General features: G+C 35.6%; 1 protein-coding gene across 2 annotated transcripts in view; it reads left to right on the top strand.

The window, feature by feature from the left end:
• The window catches only part of ATRNL1 (attractin like 1), a 683,154-nt gene that overhangs the window by 140,658 nt on the left and 520,330 nt on the right, over positions 1-22,166 (top strand). For both annotated transcript variants that reach the window (XM_060286203.1, XM_060286202.1), the window contains exons 16-17: positions 8,760-8,973; positions 10,687-10,875. In XM_060286203.1, the coding sequence (XP_060142186.1) occupies positions 8,760-8,973; positions 10,687-10,875 (403 nt within the window). The remainder of the gene's footprint in view (positions 1-8,759; positions 8,974-10,686; positions 10,876-22,166) is intronic.

Below are 22,166 nucleotides of genomic sequence, written 5' to 3'. Positions count from 1 at the left end.
GCTGATAATCCTGTAACCATTGGCAATGGTTCATTCAGCCTCTTTTTGTTTTTTAATACATTTATTTTACTAAATCGTCGAAGTAAAAGTGTAGAACTGATTTCTTTGGTAATAAAGTTTTCTAAATTACTCATCTCATGTTTTGCTCAGTAAACCGTTGCATTATCTTACCAAGAAGACATCTCATATGAATAAATATACTTTAAATATACTTTAAAACTTGTGCATATAATTTAAGAATTTGTTTTGTAGTGTAATAATTTTGGGATGTCCCTTATAATTAGAACACTAGACCAACACATTGGCTATATTTGTATATATGTATCTTTGTGTGTGTGTTCTGTGGGTTAAATTTTTGAATTATACTATTTTCCTAGGTATAGATTTGCTTGAAATAATATACAAATAGTTAACAGGACTTAAACTGATTTTTAAAGTACATGGGAGATTTGGAACATACAGCATTTGGGAACAGTTTGAATTTCCTAGAGAGTTGGTCCATAGAAAATGGAATATTTCCTTGGAAATAATGTCAAATATCATTTTATAAGAAATTTTTAATAGGAACTCACAGTATTTTCTGTTCTTGGGATGTTAAAATACAGTCAACTCTTAAGAACATACTAAGTTGGAGATTTGGAAATAATTTACTAAATATTGTTTTGAAATACCTTATTTAGATACTTACTTGAAATGTCTTGAGGACATTTTTAAAAATTGAGGTATATTTGATGTGTTGTTTCAGGTAGACAACATAATGATTTGATATTTGTAATATTGTGATATATATTGTTTTTGGATTTTTTTTTTAGGTTCCACATGTAAGTGAGATCATTTTCTTTCTCTCTTTGACTCATTTCACTTAGCATAATGCTCTCGAGCCATCCGTGTTGTTGCAAATGGCAAGATTTCAGTACCCTGTGATCTCACTTCTGTGTTGAATTTAAAACAAAGAAACAGGAATACACATGAAAAAACAAAAAACCAAGCTCAAAGATACAAAGAACAGATTGGTAGTTGTCAGAGGCAAGGGTGGAGGGTGGGCAAAATGGGTGAAGGGGGTCAAAAGGTACAGACTTACAGTTATAAAATAAGCCATGGGGCTGCAATTCATGGCATGGTGACTATAGGTAATAATACTGTATTATGTATTTGAAACGTGCTAGGAGAGTGGATCTGAAAAATCCTCATCACAAGAAAACTGTGTATGGTGACAGATGTTAAGTAGACTTATGTGGTGATCATTCCACAATATATACAAATATTGAATCATTATTTTGTATACCTGAAAATAATATAATGTTATATGTCAATTATACGTCAGTTAAAGAAAAGAAAAAATATAGTCAACTCTTAAGTTGTAGGAGATTTAGAAATAATTTACTAAATCTAATTTAAAATAACTTATTTAGTTCATATACATACTTGAAATATACTAAGATAATATAAACTGTCATAGCATCATTGAAGATTTTTGTATTTTGTGTCAAAATAAAATTAGAGCTCAGTATAGATCAGGTAAGTGATAAAGCTAAACAATAATAAATACCTCAGATCTGAGGTGTGTACAAGATTTGGCCAATGTTTAAGATACACACACACACACACAGACACCCTGTGGTAAATAATCCACAAAGTGACATGATTTCTATACAAATAATGGAGATATGGCTATAATTCAACTATTTCTTTGAAAACTATGTTAGATCTCAATGACTTTTTTTGACCTTAGGTTATGGCTTTTATTGGACAAGGGTCTGTTGGTGCTACAGAACTCCACTCTGCAGTGCAGTAGATATGGTTTTGGCTTGAAAACTTTTCAGAGCAAAGATTACCAATTGCTTGCTATTGAAACAGTTAAGTAATACTTCCTTGGTATAGCTGATTTTTAAGCAGCATTGAGGACAGCGTATCAAAATGATGGAGAGCATGCAGTGTGGACATACTGCTTACCTCCACAGCTTAGTAGCAAGTTAGCCTCCCCAGTTTATGTTCCTCATCTGTAAACTGGGATATAGTAATCATAGCTACCTTATATGTTTATTGTGGGAAATAAATGAGGTATTGTATGTGAAGAGCATAGATACATTTTATTTCTTAGTGTTTACTAAAGTTATCATTATTATTGTTTGCGTTTTAAAGATTATTTTTGTATGTCTGTTTCCACTACTGCTGTAACTACTATTTCCAAGAATCATTAATTAGATAATGAATTCTTAAGTAACTAAATGAATTTATTCGATGAATAGTTAATAATATTGATATTGACTGTAGAAAAATATTTGCCCCAGAATAGTGTTTTAATTTTTCCACTTTACAAAGCCTTCCTCCACCCACCCCCACTAATTATACTAGGACCTTTTCCTTCTTAAGATCATTTCTGATTTATGCTAAAGAATAGGAATATATGTTACTGATTTTCCTTTTGCTAACAACAGGGGAACAAGCATCTGATTTTTAAAAAGTGATATAAGAAAAGTTTTGTATAAATGTTAAAAAATTAGAGGGACTTAAACACATACTCTTTTGAAATGTTTGTATGAACATTCAGTTCATTACTATTGCCTGCCATAATTTTTGTGGTGGTATTAGTGTGTGTATTTCTCATGAGTATTGATACAGATAATTTAATTTCTAATGCCATTTTATATCTGTAGAGTCAAAGCCCTCCCCCATTAATAAAATTGATAAATTTATTATACCTCCAGTTTTTATAAATATTCAAAAGTTTTACATGGATATCACATTGTGATACTTGGCTGTCAAACATTTGTTATATGCTTGATATTAATAGGGAAAAGAAAAACTATAATAATTAAATTTGTATGAAAAATTGATCTGTAAAATCATTTTTGTGTGAACTGAAGCTGTATTTCTGGGAAGGATGGGCTAATCTTCATTCATTTAGTACAAATTTATTGAGCACCTTCATTGTACTTGGCAGTCTACTGCTTGCTGAGAATATAGAGATCAAAAACAATCACTGTTGTTAAAGAGCTTATGGGGGAGAAATACAAACACAGTCATACCAAAGTGTGATAATTGCAATGATAGATGCACACAGGGTGATGTATGAAGGTAGAGGATTGATACCTGACCAGTAACATGGACTTAAGGAGTTTCCTAGAGTAATGCTGTAGTTAATTATTGCAGGACTTTGAGTTGGCCAGCACATGAAGATATTTGTAAGGAGGTCAGAGAAGTGCCTCTGTTTTTTCTCTTAATTTGCCTTGTTTGAGAGCTACCAGCCTTATGGTTGAGGATAAGATGCAAGTGGTGTCATCTAGGAGAGATCTGTTGATTTTTAAAAAATATTTTAGAAAATATTGACAGGGTGTTATTTGTAAAGTTTTATTTTTAGTCATATGGAGCATACAACATAATTTAAGATCTATTTATATTCTTGTACTACCAAGAGCTTCATTTCTTTAATTACAAAATTGAGATTCAGTTATCAATGAACATTTGGAAATTAGTTCTACTGAATATGTATAACTTATAAAGAGCGTCTTATTGGTAGATCCACATTCTTTGACTTTTAGAAAGTACTAGTGTTTGGCATTTGAGCTCTATTGCTATTTTCCTTGTTTAAAATACATTATTTTTAGTTTTTACATTTTAAACTTGAAATATGCTATTTTAGAAGTTTCATATTTCAAGATTTCTTACATAAGTTGCTCACTTTTTCTTATGATTATACAGTAGGTCCTTATTAGTTATCTATTTTATATATAGTAGTGTGTATATGCTTATAAGTCATAAAGATTAGACCAACAATTATTTCGGATGTATGACGAACTTAGATTCAGTAGTTTGTGGCATAGCCTGCCCTGTAAATGAAGAATGTTTTATTTCATTAGAAATATGAGCTTTAGCAAAATTTCAAAGGTGGAATTTTCTGCAAGGTGACATTCCGCTAAGCATATCTTTATATAAAATGAATTATATCCTGAGTCATTGCAGTTGTATAAACTTAAGGTAACCTTTCTGTAGCAAATAAAGATTGACAAATTCATGCACTTTAAACAGGTATCCTGGATCAAATGATCATTTACTTATCAGAAATGGCTAATGAAATGTTGCAATGATTTATGGTGTGCTGCAGTAAATTTTCATAATATAGTAATTTATCTTTCATTCTTCAACTGCCTGTCCAGTTCACTTACTGCGTAATAGTTACTTTAAATGTTTTATCAACTGCTTATTTTTCTCTTCCTCTCCTCTTCCTTGCAGATTCTTATCATGATGATTTAGAGAATAATATTTCATTTTAAATGACTTGTTTTTACTATAGATAGTTTGGAAATATAGACAGAGTTGCTGTAATGTGAAGCACAGTCATTAATCTGAAATAGCTATGTTGGATTGATTCCTGTTGTTATTATCCAGAACTATAAAAATGTTATAGCTTTTTTGTTATCAAAATATCTTTGAGAATAAGTATGAAATATATGATGAACACAAGGCAAAGCAGCATGTGTATTTTTATAATTAGAAACATTATTTATTAAGCACTATCTCTGTCTCAGGAATTGGATGTTGGAAAATAAGCATCTCTGTTCTAATGGCCTTGCTTAGGAAAATTTGTTGACTACCTACTATGTGTACAGTACTCAGGTGATATGAGATCTACTGTTATAATGAATATTCATAATATTTTAATTTCATTTAAGAAATATTTGTTGAGTATTTTCTGTGTGAAAATTGTTATATTTATACACTATAAATTTCTAGGTCTACGGGTTCTTTATAAGCTCTCTAGGACCATTTGTACAACATATTTAGAATAAATACTGGATTTATATATCTTATTTCTATATTGTTAAAGACTCAAGTGGAGGGACATATTTTTCTCTATCCTGACAGTCAGTAATGTAAAAAAAAAAAAAGATGATGTGGAGTTTTGAAACTACTTCACATTATAATATTATTAGCTTGGTAACTGAGAACATAAATTATTATTATGTATATTTAAGGTAGAAATGTTTAGGAATGATGTCAGCAAGGTGATAGAATGGGAGTTTGCAGCACTCATTCCCTCACAGAAACATTGATTTGAACAATCATTCATATACAAAATACCTTTACAAAAGCTAAGGAGTCCAGGTAAGAGATTATAGCACCGGGTTGGGGGCGGTGGGGGGAACACAGAATTAAGAAAACACTCATTGAAGATGGTAGAAAGGACAGTTTCACATTACCTGCATCATCCTTCCCCTAAGCCTGCACGGTACAGGAAGCACGGTGAGAAAGGGTGAGAAATACCCTCTGCAAAGGGGAAGGAGAATGAAATGAGCACCGATTTTGCTTTGGACCCTACTTCCAGGCCTGCTCTAGTGAACCCCAGTGCCTGGATGATCCCTGTGGACCCAGGCGCCAGGCATATCCCAGTGCCACACTGGCTCCTGTGGCCTCAGGCTGCAGGCTGGCACCCGCAGACTCAGCCTCCAGGCTAGTCCCCCATATCCCTAGGAAACAGGAGACCTAGGATCCACACCCTCCCCATTAGACCCCAGCACTGGGCTGGCCTCTAGAGACCCAGGGTCAGGCTCATCCCAGTGGACTCAGGCTTCAGGCCCTCCCCTATGATCCCAGGTACCAGGCCCACCCCCATGGACTTAGGCGTCAGAAGACTCAGGACCAGGCTTGCCCCAGTGGACCCTGGTACCAGGCTAGCCCCTGCAGCCTCATGACCATACTTGATGGCCCAGGTGCCCGGCTTGCCCCAGCACCAGTCCATAGGATTCAGGCTCATGGCCTGATCCAGTGCCAGGTAAGCCCTGTGGATGCATGCTCCTGGGTGGCTCCCACAGTTCCAGGCTCCAAACTGGCCCATGGACCAGGCTGCAGGCCTGCCACTGTGGACCAGGTTCCAGGCTCACCACTTTGTACTCAGTTACCAGTCCTACCCCAGTGGATCCTTGTGCCAGACTGGCCCTTCAGACCTAGGATCCAGGCCTGCACCCACAGACTCAGGCTCCAGGCTTGCCCTCGTGGAAAAGAGAAAGCGGTAGAAAGCTCATTTAAAGGAATAATTACAGGAAACTTCCCAAATATGGAGAGGGAAAAGAACATCCAGATCCATAAATCCCAAAGAACCTCAAATAGATTAAACATAACGAGACTTTCACCAAGACACATTATAATAACCCCAAATAAATCCAAGCATTTATGCTCAATTGATGTTTGACAGAGGTGCCAAGAACACACGATGGGAAAAGGACAATCTCTTCAATGAATAATGCTGGCTATTCTTATGCACAAGAATGGAAGTAGATCCTTATCTTACACCATATTAAAAAATCAATTCAAAATGGATTAAAGACTTACACACATTAAGACTCGAAACTGTAAAACTGCAAGAGGAAAACACAAGAAAAAATCTTAACATTGGTCAGGGCAGTGATTTTTTGGATGTGACCCCAAAAGCACAGACAACAAGAGCAAATATAGATAAATGAGACTGTGTCAAACTAGTAAGATTCTGCATAGCAAAGGAGATAATCAAGAGTGAAGAGACAGGGCTCCCCTGGTGGCACAGTGGTTGAATCCGCCTGCCAATGCAGGGGACACGGGTTTGAGCCCTGGTCCAGGAAGATCCCACATGCCACGGAGCAACTAAGCCCATGCACTGTAACTACTGAGCCTGCGCTCTAGAGCTCATGAGCCACAACAACTGAGCTCACGTACCGCAACTACTGAAGCCCGCATGCCTAGAGCCCATGCTCTGCAGCAAGAGAAGCCACCGCAATGAGAAGCCCACACACTGCAATGAAGAGTAGCCCCTGCTAGCTGTAACTAGAGCAAGCCTGCTCACAGCAACGAAGACCCAACATAGGCAAAAATAGATTAAAAAAAAAAAAAAAAAGAGTGAAGAGACAACCTATGGAATGGGAGAGAATGTAAACCATACATCTAATAAAGATTTAATGTTCAAAATATATAAAGAACTCAAATAATTCAACAGAAAATAAATAATCCAGTTAAAAAATGGGCAAAGGACATAGAAATTTTTCAAAGAAGACATAAAAATGGCCAGCCAGATATATGATGAAAAGCTCAACAGCAGTAATCATCAGAAAAATGCAAATCAAAACCAATTGAGATATCACCTCACACCTGTTAGAATGGCTGTTATCAAAAAGATAAGAGGTGGGCTTCCCTGGTGGCACAGTGGTTGAGAGTCCGCCTGCCGATGCAGGGGACACGGGTTCGTGCCCTGGTCTGGGAGGATCCCACGTGCTGCGGAGCGGCTGGGCCCGTGAGCCATGGCCGCTGAGCCTGCGCGTCTGGAGCCTGTGCTCGCAACGGGAGAAGCCACAACAGTGTGAGAGGCTCGCATGCCGCAAAAAAAAAAAAAAAAAAAAAAGAGGTAACATATATTGGCAAAGATGAGGAGAACAGGAACTCTTGTATACTGTTGGTGGGAATGTAAGCAGTATAGTCAATTTGGAAAATGGTATGGAGTTTCCTCAAAAAATGAAAACTATCATATGACCCAGCAGTCCCATGTCTAGGTATATATCCAAAGGAAATTAAGTCAGTATCTTGAAGAGATATCTGCACTTCTATGTTCATTGCAGCATTATTCACAATAGCCAAGCTATGGACACAACTTAAGTGTCCATCAACGGATACATGGATGTATAAAGAAAATATATATATATATATACATATGGGTATGTTAATTAGCTTGATTGTGATAATCATTTCATAACGTGTACATATACCAAAAAAAATCATACACCTTATATAGGTATAATTTTCATTTGTCAATTATACCTCAAGAAAGCTAGAAAAAATGAAAAATAAAATCTCAAAAAGAAAAGCATAACTCTAAAGCAGAAACAAGGAAAGAAAAAGAGGTGTTCATAATCTAAAAAATTTTGTAAAGGGAGTACCTTGGACCAAGAATATATCATTATTTTTTCAGTCTCATTAGAATAATATATTTTAAAATTGAGTAATGATTAAAATAAGGTATATAAATACAGCATATATTTTGTTTCTAAGCGACTTTTGAAATATCATTGAGAGCACTAAGAAAGTTTACTTTGATGGCATTTGTCAACCTCTGTTAATTAAATTTAGGCATCAGGGTCAAAGATTTTATTAGTTTTCTTGATCTCTTTAATAATGAAAGTAGATGACATTAATTTATCTAAAACTGCACTAAAGTCCTTGTGTACTAGTAGAGGTCTGAACTAGGAGAGAGGCCCTTCTTCCTAGTCCTTTGTGAACCTGTTGTGAAGTCTTCACTCAGCCTTTATATACTGTTCATTGATTTTGTTTTGTTTTCTCACAGTGCATAAAATGCCAATTTAGCTTTAGATTCTTAACTCCACAACTGATTAGATTGGTAGTAACAGTAGTAATAGTAGCTGCAGCAGAAGTAGCAGTAACAGTAGCAGCAACACAATATGTTAAGTTTTTTTAATGATCTTCCCTCGTAAGATAGGTATTTATATCAGATATCACCATTTTATAGAAGAGGAAACTGAGGTTCACGAGGGCTAAAGAAATGACCCCAGTCATGTCACTAAACACAAAATATGTTTTAAACATAGTGTTCTATTATACATGATTCTCCAAGATGTGCTGGAATTGTTAATTATCCTTAGTACTCGAAGTCCTTAGAAAGGCAGTTCTATATATTTTCAAATGTAATTTTTAATGGTAATGAACTGTTTGCTAAGGAATATGATGCAGGATTTTTACATCTCACTTTTTTAAAATGTCCCTTTTGCTATTGTTTACAGAAAGTATCACCTTGGGTAGGCTTACGCAAGATCAATATATCCTACTGGGGATGGGAAGACATGTCACCATTTACAAACACAACACTACAGTGGCTTCCTGGTGAACCCAATGATTCTGGGTTCTGTGCGTATCTAGAAAGGGCAGCCGTGGCAGGCTTAAAAGCTAATCCTTGTACCTCTATGGCAGATGGTCTTGTCTGTGAAAAACCTGTTGGTAAGTAGTCCAGTAAACTAGTATTCTTTAAAAATATGTTTCCAACCTTTCTTCCCACTACCCTCTTCCACGGTGTGATGCTATGTAGGCCTGAAGTAACTTTCACCATCTTTTTATGATGCTGATTTCAATGTATATTTTATCTTTATTCACATTCCCCACTTACTATTAGTGACCTCAGCCTTAACTTATGAAAATATCAAAATTGTATTGTTTTATACACTCTTTATTTCTTGGTTAAAATAGTGAGATTATGAACATATGGTTGTAGTTACAGTATAGTAATAATCTGTTCTTAATATTTTAATGTGTTTTACTTTTATAATAATAGTCTTTGTAAGAAAGATTTATCATTAAGATCAACAACTAATTTAGAAACATTTTAATCTTACAGATCTATTATTTCAGTTGGCAAATGAAGAGAAACCTTGCTGTTCCATCTTTTGAAATGGGTTTTTGTTAAGTGAGAAAGGAATATTGAATTCTTTTCTCTTTTTTTAAATACTATATTTTGTATTGCAGAAGAATATACATAACATAAAATTTATAATTTTAACCATTTTTCCCTTCAGTGTTTTTGAGATATAATTGACTTTTTAAAACATTTTTTAAGTATAGAGTTCACTGTCATTAAGCATATCCACATTGTTGTTAATCTATCAACACTATCCATCTCTAGAACTTTTTCATCTTCCCAAACTGAAACTCCATATCCATTACACAGTAACTCCCCACTCATCCCTCCTCCAGCCCCTGACAGCCACCTTCTACTTCCTGTCTCTATGAGTTTGACTGCTCTAAGTATCTCATATAAGTGGAATCATAAGGTGTTTGTCCGTTTGTGACTGTCTTATTTCTCTTAGCATAATGTCTTCCAAGTTCACCCATGTTGTAACATATGTCAGAATTTCATTCCTGTTTAAACATGAATAATTATCCATTGTATATATATACCACATTTTGTTTATCCATTCATATATTGATGGACACTTGTTGCTTCCACCTACTGACTATTGTGAATAATGATGCTATGAACGTGGGTGTACAAATATCTATTCCAGTTCCTGCCTTCATGTCTTCTAGGTACGCAGCCAGAAGTGGAATTGCTGTATCATATGGTGATTCTGTGTTTAATTTTTTGAGGAATTGCCATACTGTTTGCTATGGAAGCCTCACCATTTTAACACTTCCACAAGTAGTGTACAGGCTTCCAATTTCTCCACATCCTTGCCAACATTTTAAAAAAAAGTCATCCTAATGGGTGTGATAAATATTACATTTTATGTAAAAATTTTATAGTAAACTGTTTTATTTTTGTTTGTTGCTTTGATAAAGTGTGGAATGTTTATAGAATTATGGCTAGCTAGAAAAGTAAATAATGTTAGTGTACATAATATTTAGCCAATGGATAGAAAAACCTAGGTCATGTATTACATTTCTATTAAAAAATTTTAAATTATACAATTTTATGTACTTTGTAAACAATTAAAAATTTCCAAAGTATTATAAATTTCAAATTAGATAATAAATTTAAGAAGTATTGACATGTCATCTTCATTCTCATTTACCTTATCATACAATTTTAACTCTAATTTTTATCCCACACTTGGCTTAATTGAAACAGTCCCTAAACAACAAAATGAACGAAACTCGTATACTTGTGTTAGAAAGCAGTTAACAAATAAAATAATTACATTTGCTGATGTATTCCAGTTAGCCCAAATCAAAATGCAAGGCCTTGCAAAAAGCCATGCTCTTTAAGGACGTCGTGTTCCAACTGTACCAGCAACGGAATGGAGTGTATGTGGTGCAGCAGCACGAAGCGATGCGTTGACTCGAATGCCTACATAATCTCTTTTCCATATGGACAGTGTCTGGAGTGGCAGACTGCCACCTGCTCTCGTAAGTATTTCTCTAGAGTCCCTTTTTGTTTAACTGCAACATAAATCACTTTTCTGTGATGGACAGAGAAATTGAACATTTGAGGAAGTTTAAAAAAATGAGAAAAAATATTGTCACTAGTTATAATTAAAATTGCTAGTTACAAGTAAAAGCTAGTTTTAAAACCTCTTAATGCTGTAACCCTGATTTACATTATACCATCATTTTGAATTCCCCTGAGTCTATTACCCTGCTATGAGCATTTTGCCACATTTGTGTTCCCCTGAACTCTGAGCGTGTGTTGAAAACAGAGTGACACTTCATGAAAGTGCTCACTTCAGAAGGATCGCATTGCTTCGTCGTGCTTCTTTAGTGTCCTTTAATCTAGCACAGTTCCTGTGGCGTCTTTTTTTATAACTGTGATTTTTTTTTTTTTTAAGAACCTACACCAGTTGTTTTGTAGGTTTCCCAACTTGGATTTGTCTAATTGTTTCCTCATGATTAGATTAAAAGTTAAGTAGTTTTTTTGGCAAGGATATATCAGTGGTGGTATATTTGCTACAAATGCAAGATGTATAATCTTGGCGTCACATGGGAAGTTGTGTCATCAGGCCAGTACTGAACTTACTGTTGGTTGTGCTTCGGGGGAAGACCTGCCTCTTGCTGGTCTCATGTTTTATAAGGACTATAGAATGAGGAAGCACCTGACAGTCTGTGTTACTAGGTACTGTGTAGTTATGAGGCAGCATGGTCATCCAGTTATAAGCCCTTCTCGCTCAGATGAGTGCCCTCATTTAGAGGCAGCTGCTTAAGCCAATACAGGTGGAGACTAACTGTCTCTTCCAGACCTTACATTACTCCCAGGGAGGATGTGTCCTTCCCCTAGGGACCCAACCAAATCCACATTTGTTCCATGTCGGGCACCAGTGTTGCTTGAAGAGCTGGGACAAAGTGGTAATTGCCAGTGTAGGCTAGAGCTTGCAGGCTGTAGCTGTTGTGTGCATTTATTCTTCCAGGCTCTTGGCATCAAGTGGAGAGGTGTTCCTGGGATGGGTATGGCTGGACCTGTTATGGGTTGAGCTCCCTGTTGCTATCCCATTTTAGGAATTTTGATAAGGAATGGGGACGTACGTGATCAAGTGTGTGACAAGGGGGTGTTGCAGGCATAAAATGGTCTTGTTAGCACAGAAAACATCTTATAACTAGGAGCCAGCTGCTGAGGAAGGTTGAAATACCAGTCCTGGAGACTCGTGGGGAGTTGAGACATTGCTCAGCTTCTCCTGCCTTGATTGTTGTGTTTGTTTCACAAAAGATTATATACGTATGACCCAGTTAGATAAAGTTGAAAATAGGCAAAACTATGCTATATTGTTTAGGAATGAATTTTTTAGGTAGAACTGTAGGGTAAGGTAAAAAGTTATTCTTATAAATGTCAGACAGTGGATGCTGCTGGAAAAGATTAGTGGTGCTGATTAGGAAAAGGGTACAAAGGAGGCAATGTTCTGCTTCTAGGCTGCATGCAGGTACAGAGTATTCATTTAAAATAATTTATTAGTATCACATTTTTCTTTATGTACTTCTATGTATGTGTGTTATATTTCACAATACAAAAAGGCCAAAAGGTAGGGAAAAAGGAACTTGGAAAGTCTCCAAGCTCTTAAACTTTTAAGAACTTTCTAAAAATTATTTAGAGTTAAGTCTAAGTTTCTTTAATAAGTTTTTTTAATATCTTTCTTATATTCCATTCTTTTCGTTTGTTCATCTTCTGGAAAATAGTCTTCAGTAATTCTTTCCAAATAAATTTGTGACTAGTAAACTTTTTGAGTCTTTGCATGTCTAAAAGTGCATTTTTCATGTTCACTTGAATGATTAAATGCCTGGGTGTGGAGTTCTAAATAAGTTGTTTCCTTAGAAGGTCTAGCATTCAGTGTTGTGGATAAGAATTTTCATGCCAATCTAATTTTCATTCTTTTGTGGGACATCTTTTTTTTTCCTTTCCTTGAGAGCTTTTAAGACTATTCTCTTTATCCTTGGCATTCAAAAATTTGCAGTTTATTTGAATTCAGTTTTACAGTAGTTGATGTGGATTTCAAAAATGGATTCTCATTCGCTCTTAATTTGGAGAGTAGTTTTCTGTCATCTGCTAAAAATGTTCCTTAATGTCAAATTATTTGTTTTCTTCTATTTACTCTTATTGGAAATCTTAAAATAGTCATTGGAATTTTTGGATATATATCAATATCTCTTGTTTTTGCCTTTTTTTATTGGAGTATAGTTGATTTACAATATTGTGTTAGTTTCAGGTATATAGCAAAGTGATTCAGTTATATATATATATATACATATATATATTCTTTTTTCATATTATTTTCCATTATATGTTATTATAAGATATTGACTATAGTTCCCTGTGCTGTATAGTAAATCCTTGTTGCTTATCTATTTTATGTATAGTAGTTTGTATCTGTTAATCCCATACTCCTAATTTATTCCCCCCCACCCCCTCCTTTCCTCTTTGGTAACCGTAAGTTTGTTTTCTATGTCTGTGATTCTGTTTTGTATATAGATTCGTTGTTTTTTAGATTCTACATATAAGTGATATCATATAATATTTGTCTTTCTCTGTTTGACTTAATATGATAATCTCTAGGTCCATCCATGTTGCTGCATATGGCAATATTTCATTCTTTATTTATGACACCACATCTTCTTAAGCCAGTCATCCAGTCATCTCTTTATGGGCACTTGGGTTTTTTTCATGTCTTAGCTGTTGTAAATAGTGTTGCTATGAATATTGGAATGCATGTTTCTTTTCAGATTAGTATTTTTGTCTTTTCTGAGTATATGCCCAGGAGTGGGATTGCTGGATCATATGGTAGCTCTGTTTTTAGTTTTTAAGGAACCTCCATACTGTTTTCCATAGTGGCTGCACCAATTTACATTCCTGTCAACAGTGTAGGAGGGTTTCCTTTTCTCCACTCCCTCTCCAGCATTTATTATTTGTAGACTTTTTGATGGTAACCTTTCTGACCAGTGTGAGGTAATACCTCATTGTGGCTTTGACTTGCATTTCTCTGATGATTAGTGATGTTGAGTATCTTTTCATGTGCCTTTTGGCCATCTCTATGTCTTCTTTGGAGAGATGTCTATTTAGGTCTTATGCCCATTTTTTGATTGGGTTGTTTGTTTTTTTGTTATTGAGTTGTATGAGTTGTCTGTATATTTTAGATATTAACCCCTTGTTGGTCACATTGTTTGCACATATTTTCTCCCATTCCGTAGGTTGTCTTTTCATTTTGTTGATGATTTCCTTTGCTGGGCAAAAGCTTTTAAGTTTGACTAGGTCCCATTTGTTTATTTTTGCTTTTAATTCTTTTGCACTGGGGGACTGACCTAAGAAAACATTGATATGATTTATGTCAGAGAATGTTTTGCCTATGTTCTCTTCTAGAAGTTTTATGGTGTCATGTTTATCTTTAGGTTTTTAAACCATTTTGAGTTTATTTTTATATGTGGTGTGAGGGATTTTTCTAATTTCATGGATTTACATGTAGCTGTTCAACTTTCCCAGCACCACTTGTTGAAGGGACTGTCTTTTCTCCATTGTGTATTCTTGACTCCTTTGTCATAGATTAATTGGCTGTAGGTGTGTGAATTTATTTCTGGGCTCTCTATTCTGTTCCATTGATCCATATGTCTGTTTTTGTGCCAGTACCATGCTGTTTTGATTACTGTAGCTTTGTAGTATTGTCTGAAGTCTGAGAAGGTCATGCTTCCAGCTTTGTTCTTTGTCCTCAGGATTGCTTTGGCAATTCTGGATCTTTTGTGGTTCAGTATGAATTTTAAGATTATTTGTTCTAGTTCTGTTAAAAATGCCATGCATATTTTGATAGGGATTGCATTAAATCTATAGATTGGTTTGGGTGGTGTGGTCATTTTAACAATATTAATTCTTCCAATCTAAAGACATGGGATATCTTTTCACTTCTTTGAATCATCTTCAGTTTCCTTTTCAGTGTTCTATAGTTTTCAGTGTATAGGTCTTTCACCTCCTTGGTTAAGTTTATTCCCTGGTATTTTAGTTTTTTGATGTGATTTTAAACAAGATTGTTTTTTCACTTTCACTTTCTGATATTTCATTGTTAGTGTAAAGAAACGCAACAGATTTCTATATGTTAATATTGTATCCTGCTTCCTTGCTGAATTCATTTATTAATTCTAATAGTCTTTGTATGGAGTCTTCAGGGTTCTCTCTATATATAGCATATACTGTCATCTGCAAATAATGACAGTTTTATGTCTTTCTTTCCAATTCTTGTCTGATTGCTGTGGCTAGGGCTTCTAGTACTATGTTGAGTAGAAGTGGTGAAAGTGAGCATACTTGTCTTGTTCCTGAATTTAGTGAGAAGGCTTTCAGCTTTTCAGCGTTGAATATTATTTTGGCTTTTGGTTTGTTGTAAATGGCTTTTATTATGTTGGGATATGTTCTTTCTATACCCAGTTTAGTGAGAGTCTTTATCATGAATTGATGTTGAATTTTATCAAATGCTTTTTCTGCGTGTAATGAAATGATCATGTGGTTTTTGTCTTTCCTTTTGTTGATCGGGTGTATCACATTGATTGACTTGTGTATGTTGAACCATCCTTGCCACCCTGGAATGAATCCAACTTGATCATGGTGTATGATTCATTTTATGTATTGTTGGATTCAGTTTTCTATTTTTTTGAGGATTTTCTCATCTATAGTCATCAAAGATATTGGCCTGTAATTTTCTTTTTTTGTAATGTCTTTGTCTGGTTTTGGTATCAGAGTGATGGTGGCTTCATAGAATGACTTTGGGAGTGTCCCTTCCCTTCATTCTTTTGGAATGGTTTGAGGAGGATGGGTATAAATTCTTCTTTGAATGTTTGGTAGACTTCCCCAGTGAAGCTGTCCGGTGCTGGACTTTAGTTTGCAGGGAGTTTTTGTTTTGTTTTGTTTTGTTTTTACAGATTCTATTTTACTTCTAGTGATCAGTCTATTCAAATTATCTGTTTCTTCTTGCCTCAAATTTGGTAGGCTGTGTATTTCTAGAAACTTTTCCATTTCATGTAGGGTGTCCAGTTTGTTGGCATATAACTCTTCATATTTTTATGCCTTTTTCTTTTATTCTCTTATGACTTTTTGTATTTCTGTAGTGTCAGTTGTTACTTCTCCCCTTTCACTTCTTATTTTGTTTATTTGGGTCCTCTCTCTTTTCTTACTGGTGAGCCTGGCTAGAGGTTTTCAATTCTATCTTTGTGAAAAACCAGCTGTTGGTTTTATTGATCTTTTCTATTGTTTTTTGATTTCTATTTTATTTATTTCCTCTCTGATCTTTATTTCCTTCCTTCTGCTGACTATAGGTTTTGTTTATTCTTCTTCTTCTAATTCTTTTAGGTGGTAGGTTAGGTTGTTTATTTGAGATTTTTCTTGTTTCTTGAGGAAGGCCTGTATTGCTATGAACTTCCCTATTAGGACTGCTTTTGCTGCCTCTCATGGATTTTGTCAGTGTGTTTTTATTGTCATTTGTCTTGAGGTATTTTCTGATTTCCTCTTTGATTTCATCATTGACCCATTGGTTTTTTTAATAGCATGCTTTTTAGTCTTCGTGTGATCCTTTTTCCCCCATTTTTCTTTCTGTGGTTGATTTCTAGTTTCATACCATTGTGGTCAGAAAAGATGCTTGAAATAATTTCTATCCTGTTAAATTTGTTGAGGCTTGTTTTGTATACTAGTATGTGGTCTATTCTAGAGAATGTTCTATGTGTGCTTGAAAAGAATGTGTATTTTGGTCTTTTTGGATGTAGTGTCCTGTAGATATCAATTAAGGCCAACTGTTCTATTGTGTCATTTAGGGTCTCTGTTGCCTTATTGATTTTCTGTCTGGAAGATCTGTCCATTGATATCAGTGGGGTGTTAAAAATCTCCTACCATCTTTATTTTTCTCTTACTTTCTGACTTTATGTCTCTTAGTATTTGTTTTATGTACTTAGGTGCTTGTATATTGGGTGCATATATATATTAACGAATATGATGTCCTCTTCTTGTATTGATCCCTTTGTCATTATATAGTATCCTTCTTTGTCTGTCTTTATGGACTTTCTTTTAAAGTATTTCTTGTCTGATGTGAGCATTGCTACCCCCACTTTCTTGTTGTTTCCATTTGCATGAAATATTTTTTTCCATCCCCTCACTTTCAATCAATATGTGTCTATATGCCGTAAAGTGAGTCTCTTGTAGGCAGCATATTGTAGGTTCTTGTTTTTTAATCCAATCTGCCATTCTGTGTCTGTTGATTGGAGTATTTATTCCATTGACATTTCAGCTAATTATTGATAAATATGTATTTATTGCCATTTTAAACCTTGTTTTCTAGTTGATTTTATAGTACTTCTGTGTTCATTTCTTCTTTATATTTTTCTATTTGTGATTTGATGGTTTCCTTTTGTATTATGTTGTTTCTTTTTCTTTTTTGTGAATATACTGTATGTTTTTAATTTGTGATTATTCTGGTTTTGAAGTATGTTAACCCATAACTACATCTGTTTGCTTTAGACATAGTCATGTAAGTTCAAACACATTCTAAAAAATCTATAGTTTTGTACTCCCCTCCCCCACATTTTGTGATTTTGACGTTCTATCTTACATCTTCGTGTTTATCCTTTTGCTGTTAATTGTAGTTATAATCACTTCTAAAAATTTTTTTGATTGTTTATAAATTTATGTACTGGCTTATTTAAGTGATCAATCCTGTTATATTTTTGTCTTTTGTATTGTGATTTTCCCTTTCCTATAGATTCTTGCTTCTTTTCTATTTAGAGAAGAGCTTTCAATATTTCTTTTAGGTTATATTTAGTATTGATATATTCTTCTTGTTTTTGCTTGTCTCGGAAACTCTTTATCTCTTCTTTTATTCTAAATGATAAGCTTGCTGGGTAGAGTATCCTAGGTTGCTGGATTTTCCCTTGCAGGAAGTCCAGTTAGGTGGCAGCTGTCAGCACTGGTCTGTCTGCACAGATAGCTAGGAAGCCAGCAGGTGCATGCTCTTTCTGAGCAGAGTCCAGGCTCCTCCCAGCTTGCAGGGGGGCTTTTCAGGGCAAGGACCTGCCCATGTGTACCCTCCCTCCTTCACAGATTCCTCCCACAGGTCTTGGATCTGTCCTGATGCCTTTTTTTTTTTCTGTCCTACCAAGTTACTTGGGGATCTTTCTTACAGCTTTGGTGGTATAAGAGATCTTCTGCCAATTTCCAGTTAGTTTTCTGTGAAAACCATTCCACCTGTAGATGTATTTTTGATGTGTTTGTAGGTGAGCTCCACTTTGTCATCTTGATCCACCTACAAGCTTAATATCTCTTAAATTCACTTGTACTTTCCATCTCTTTGTTTGCTAAGTGAGATTCAGATATTTTTCCTTTTTTATGGTTTTTAAAAATTTGGGGCTTTTTTTTTTTTTGTGGCACGCGGGCCTCTCACTGTTGTGGCCTCTCCCATTGCGGAGCACAGGGTCCGGACGTGCAGGCTCAGCAGCCATGACTCATGGGCCCAGCCGCTCCGCAGCATGTGGGATCTTCCCAGACCGGGGCACGAACCCATGTCCCCTGCATCAGCAGGCGGACTCTCAACCACTGCGCCACCAGGGAAGCCCAAATTTGGGGCTTTTTATCTATTCAGAATGAATTTTTTTGAGAACCCTCCACTGTAAAGATTGTAACTTCATTTTTTGAAGGGTAAATTTAAAATGATTAACTATTTGAACACAGGTATGAATTGCATTTTTACCACTGCTGAACTAAATGATGATAACTGCTGCTGGTGGGATTGTCAGCTAGGCATGCACAGGTGACTTCTTCAGTCCTGCTTTGGCATCTCTTGTTTTTGATCTTTTGCTTCTTTTGTTTTCTTGATTGTTATAGAGGCTTATTTTCTACTTCTGCAGTTTGTTCCTTGAGCAGTTAGTCTAGTCTGCTGGATATTTCATTTCCATAGGTCTTTTCTTTCACTGTTATGTCTGTTGTCACATTTGCCTTCCCCGTGGCTATATATATAGCTCATTTGAACTGATGATGTCTAATAGCAGTTATTTTTTTTTCCCATAGCTTTTAAAATTATATGCCCTATATATCCTTGTAAGGAAGAGGGGCATTTTACTTTGCCTCAAGGAGCCCTTGTGTTTTTTGGAAATAGTATTTACCTGGCAGTGACCCACTCCTTATGGAAAACAGACTTCTTCTCTATTAACGTTTAATTCTTTTCCATGTTTTAAACCAACAAACATTGAAAGAAACTACTGTAAATAGGCTTTCAGTAATGTAGTAGTAGGTTGTGCGGGAGGGGAAGTATTCTACAGTCCTGTGATTAGGTCTCATTCTTTTGGTGAGCCTGTGCCCCATACTGTTCTGTGAACTTCACTTCACTAGTGGTACTCAGTCTTTTTTTCCACTCTTAGGTGGTACAGCATGGCTGGAGGGAGCTGGAGTTGTATATTTCTCTTCCCCCCACATGAAAGACTAGAGCAGGTTAGAGTTGGTTATTTCCCTTTAGCCAGGTCAGTTAGGCTCTGGTAAAACCCCAGTAGTTTAGGCTCTGTTAAATTGTTTCTCCAGGCCTTGGTAAGAAAAACAGTGCTCTGGCATATCTCAAAATTGTTCCTTTTCCCCTCCCATGCTGGAATCACAAAGGGGTTTTTCTTTGATATTCACTGCGAGGACCTGTTAGAATTAATCTTTCAAAGAGCCAAAGATAAATAAATAAAATAAAATAAAAATAATTGCTCTAATTACTTATAGCTCATACATAGTCTTCAGACTAGCCATAACTTACTCAAAATAGCACAGCCTACAAAAGCTTTCCTATATTATTGTTTTCCGTAAGAAAAGAAAAAACATTAGAGTCTCAGATTTTTAGTCTCCGTTACAAACTAAAGAATGAATATTCTGTTAATTTTTCAGCAATGCATGTTGCTCTCCACTCTTTTTTTTTTTTTTTTTTCTGTACGTGGGCCTCTTGCTGTTGTGGCCTCTCCCGTTGCGGAGCACAGGCTCCGGACGCGCAGGCTCAGCGGCCATGGCTCACGGGCCCAGCCGCTCCGCGGCATGTGGGACCAGGGCACAAACCCGCAACCCCTGCATCGGCAGGCGGACTCTCAATCACTGCGCCACCAGGGAAGCCCAACTCTCCACTCTTGAGTAATAACTAAACCAACATTTCCTTTTGTAATAGTTTCATACCTAAAATAAAACATAAGAGAATAGAACGTTGCTCTGAAGATGACATTTTGTAATTCATTATTAAAGCCTAAAGTCTAATAGATAAAGACACCATTAATAGTTTGTCATTCAGTCAGTGTAAGAAAGGCAGGATTCTTTCATCTAAGATTTACCCAGTTGTTTGAAAAGCAACAACAGGTATGTTGTGTTTGAAAATAGTTTAGGTTTAATTGTACATTATGCTTCTTCAAGACATTTGATTGGTTATCTTTCCTTAAAAAGGTAATCCTAAAATAAATTTTATTTTCCTAGGAGATATCTATAGACTATAAATATAAAGCCTAGATTTACTTCGGGTGCGACCTAGTAAAGATTTACTTCAATTCATCATATGATAGTAAATTAGAATGTCAAGATAGCATACCTAATTTGATATTTTACATTGTTCCCCATTGATTTCATAGCAACCCAATATAGTTTTGAAGACAATTAGAATAATCTAGTCAGTGATACTGTGGGCTAGCTACAATCGCAGATAAAAGAGAAATATTTCACAGCAAAAAGTCTAGGGAGGAGTATGGTAATATATAAAATGTTCAGTTATCTAAGGGTATTTTAACACCATTTACTGCTTAAAAAATTTCAAAAAGAAGTATGTTCATGTCACTGAATTAGTTATCTACAGGGTTAACATTGACTTGTGTTCAGTGATGCAAAGAATATTCTTCCTTTTAAATTTATTATTAAGGAAATATAGGAGATGGTACTCATTCTTCACTTTCTTACATCCAGTCTGTGAAATGCTCAGCACTGAAAAAATTCATAACAACAAATTATACTGCAATTGATGAATTCTTTAAACCAGTATTGTATTATCCCTGCACAGCCTACTATATTGAGTTCCTGATGTTCACTGAGAAGCTTGCACTATTCTTATTCGCAGCTTTCTGAGGAACATTTCTGTTTCCAGTAACATTAAAACACTGAGTGGCAGTTAAGTTATTACCACGACAAAAATGAAATTGAGACCGCCAGAAGTCTACCGTTTTTTTTTTCCTCTGAGGTTTTTCTAGCATGCCATGAGAAGGCATCATTCATGGTACTTTGTACCTATGCACTATCTTATATGGATAAATAAGTCCCAAGACAAAGTGTACCTTTGCTAGCAAAACATCAGTGAAACTAATTTTAGAAAGTCTCAGCCTGATACAAGGTACTATGATTGTGAATTAAAAATCTGAAACATCACATAGCAGCTATTATGACTATTATGGCAGACTGTATATATTCATCCTTGGAAAAGACATCACAGTATTCGCAGGCTTAGTTGAGGCTCATAGTCTATACATCAGTTAAGCAAAAAAAGGTTGAGCTTCAGTGAGTGATTCTTGAGGTGGTATTCTGCAGCCCTGAAAGTCAGAGAGAGCCTGTCCTCCTGGTTGCCTGCTGAGGCAGAGTATCCAGTTTCCATATTCCCATTCAGTTTGGCTCTTTGAGTGAGGTTGCTGTTAAACATCCCATGGCCGGCAAATGCTAGTATCTTGGACCCTTGGGAAGACCATTGTCCCTGAGAGGCAGTCCAGCTGGGTTCAGCTATCCCAGGGAGTGGGTAAGCATGACTTACACTGGACATTCACAGGAAGATGCAGATCTTTTCCTTGAAGGCCCTCCCTAGGCACAACAAGAACAACTAACATTGCTCTATATCACAGACAATGTTGTCTGTAGGCCCCAGGATCAGTTCCCGAAAGGTCTTAATACTGGCAAAGTTCTCAGGAGTGTTTAAAATGCTGACTTCGTTTTTCTCCCTGTCATGGTACCACACCTTTATTCACCCTCAAGTCAGTCCATTCATCTCCTCTTTGTTCATAATGTATGTTTTATTTGCTTTTGAAGTAATTACTGTCTCTTATTATTATACTGTCTCTAAATTATTACATTATTACATTATTACATAATGTAATTATGTAATATGTAAAATTACATAATGTAATTACATAATGTAATATGTAAAATGTATGTATGTAATGTAATATGTAATGTAATATGTAAAATTACATAATGTAATTTTATTACATAAAAT

This window comes from Globicephala melas, chromosome 16 (assembly GCF_963455315.2).
Source record: "Globicephala melas chromosome 16, mGloMel1.2, whole genome shotgun sequence".
In the NCBI taxonomy this organism is placed as follows: Eukaryota; Metazoa; Chordata; class Mammalia; order Artiodactyla; family Delphinidae; genus Globicephala; species Globicephala melas.
Note: the sequence above shows the minus strand (reverse complement) of the source record. Positions and strands in the feature narration are given on the sequence as shown.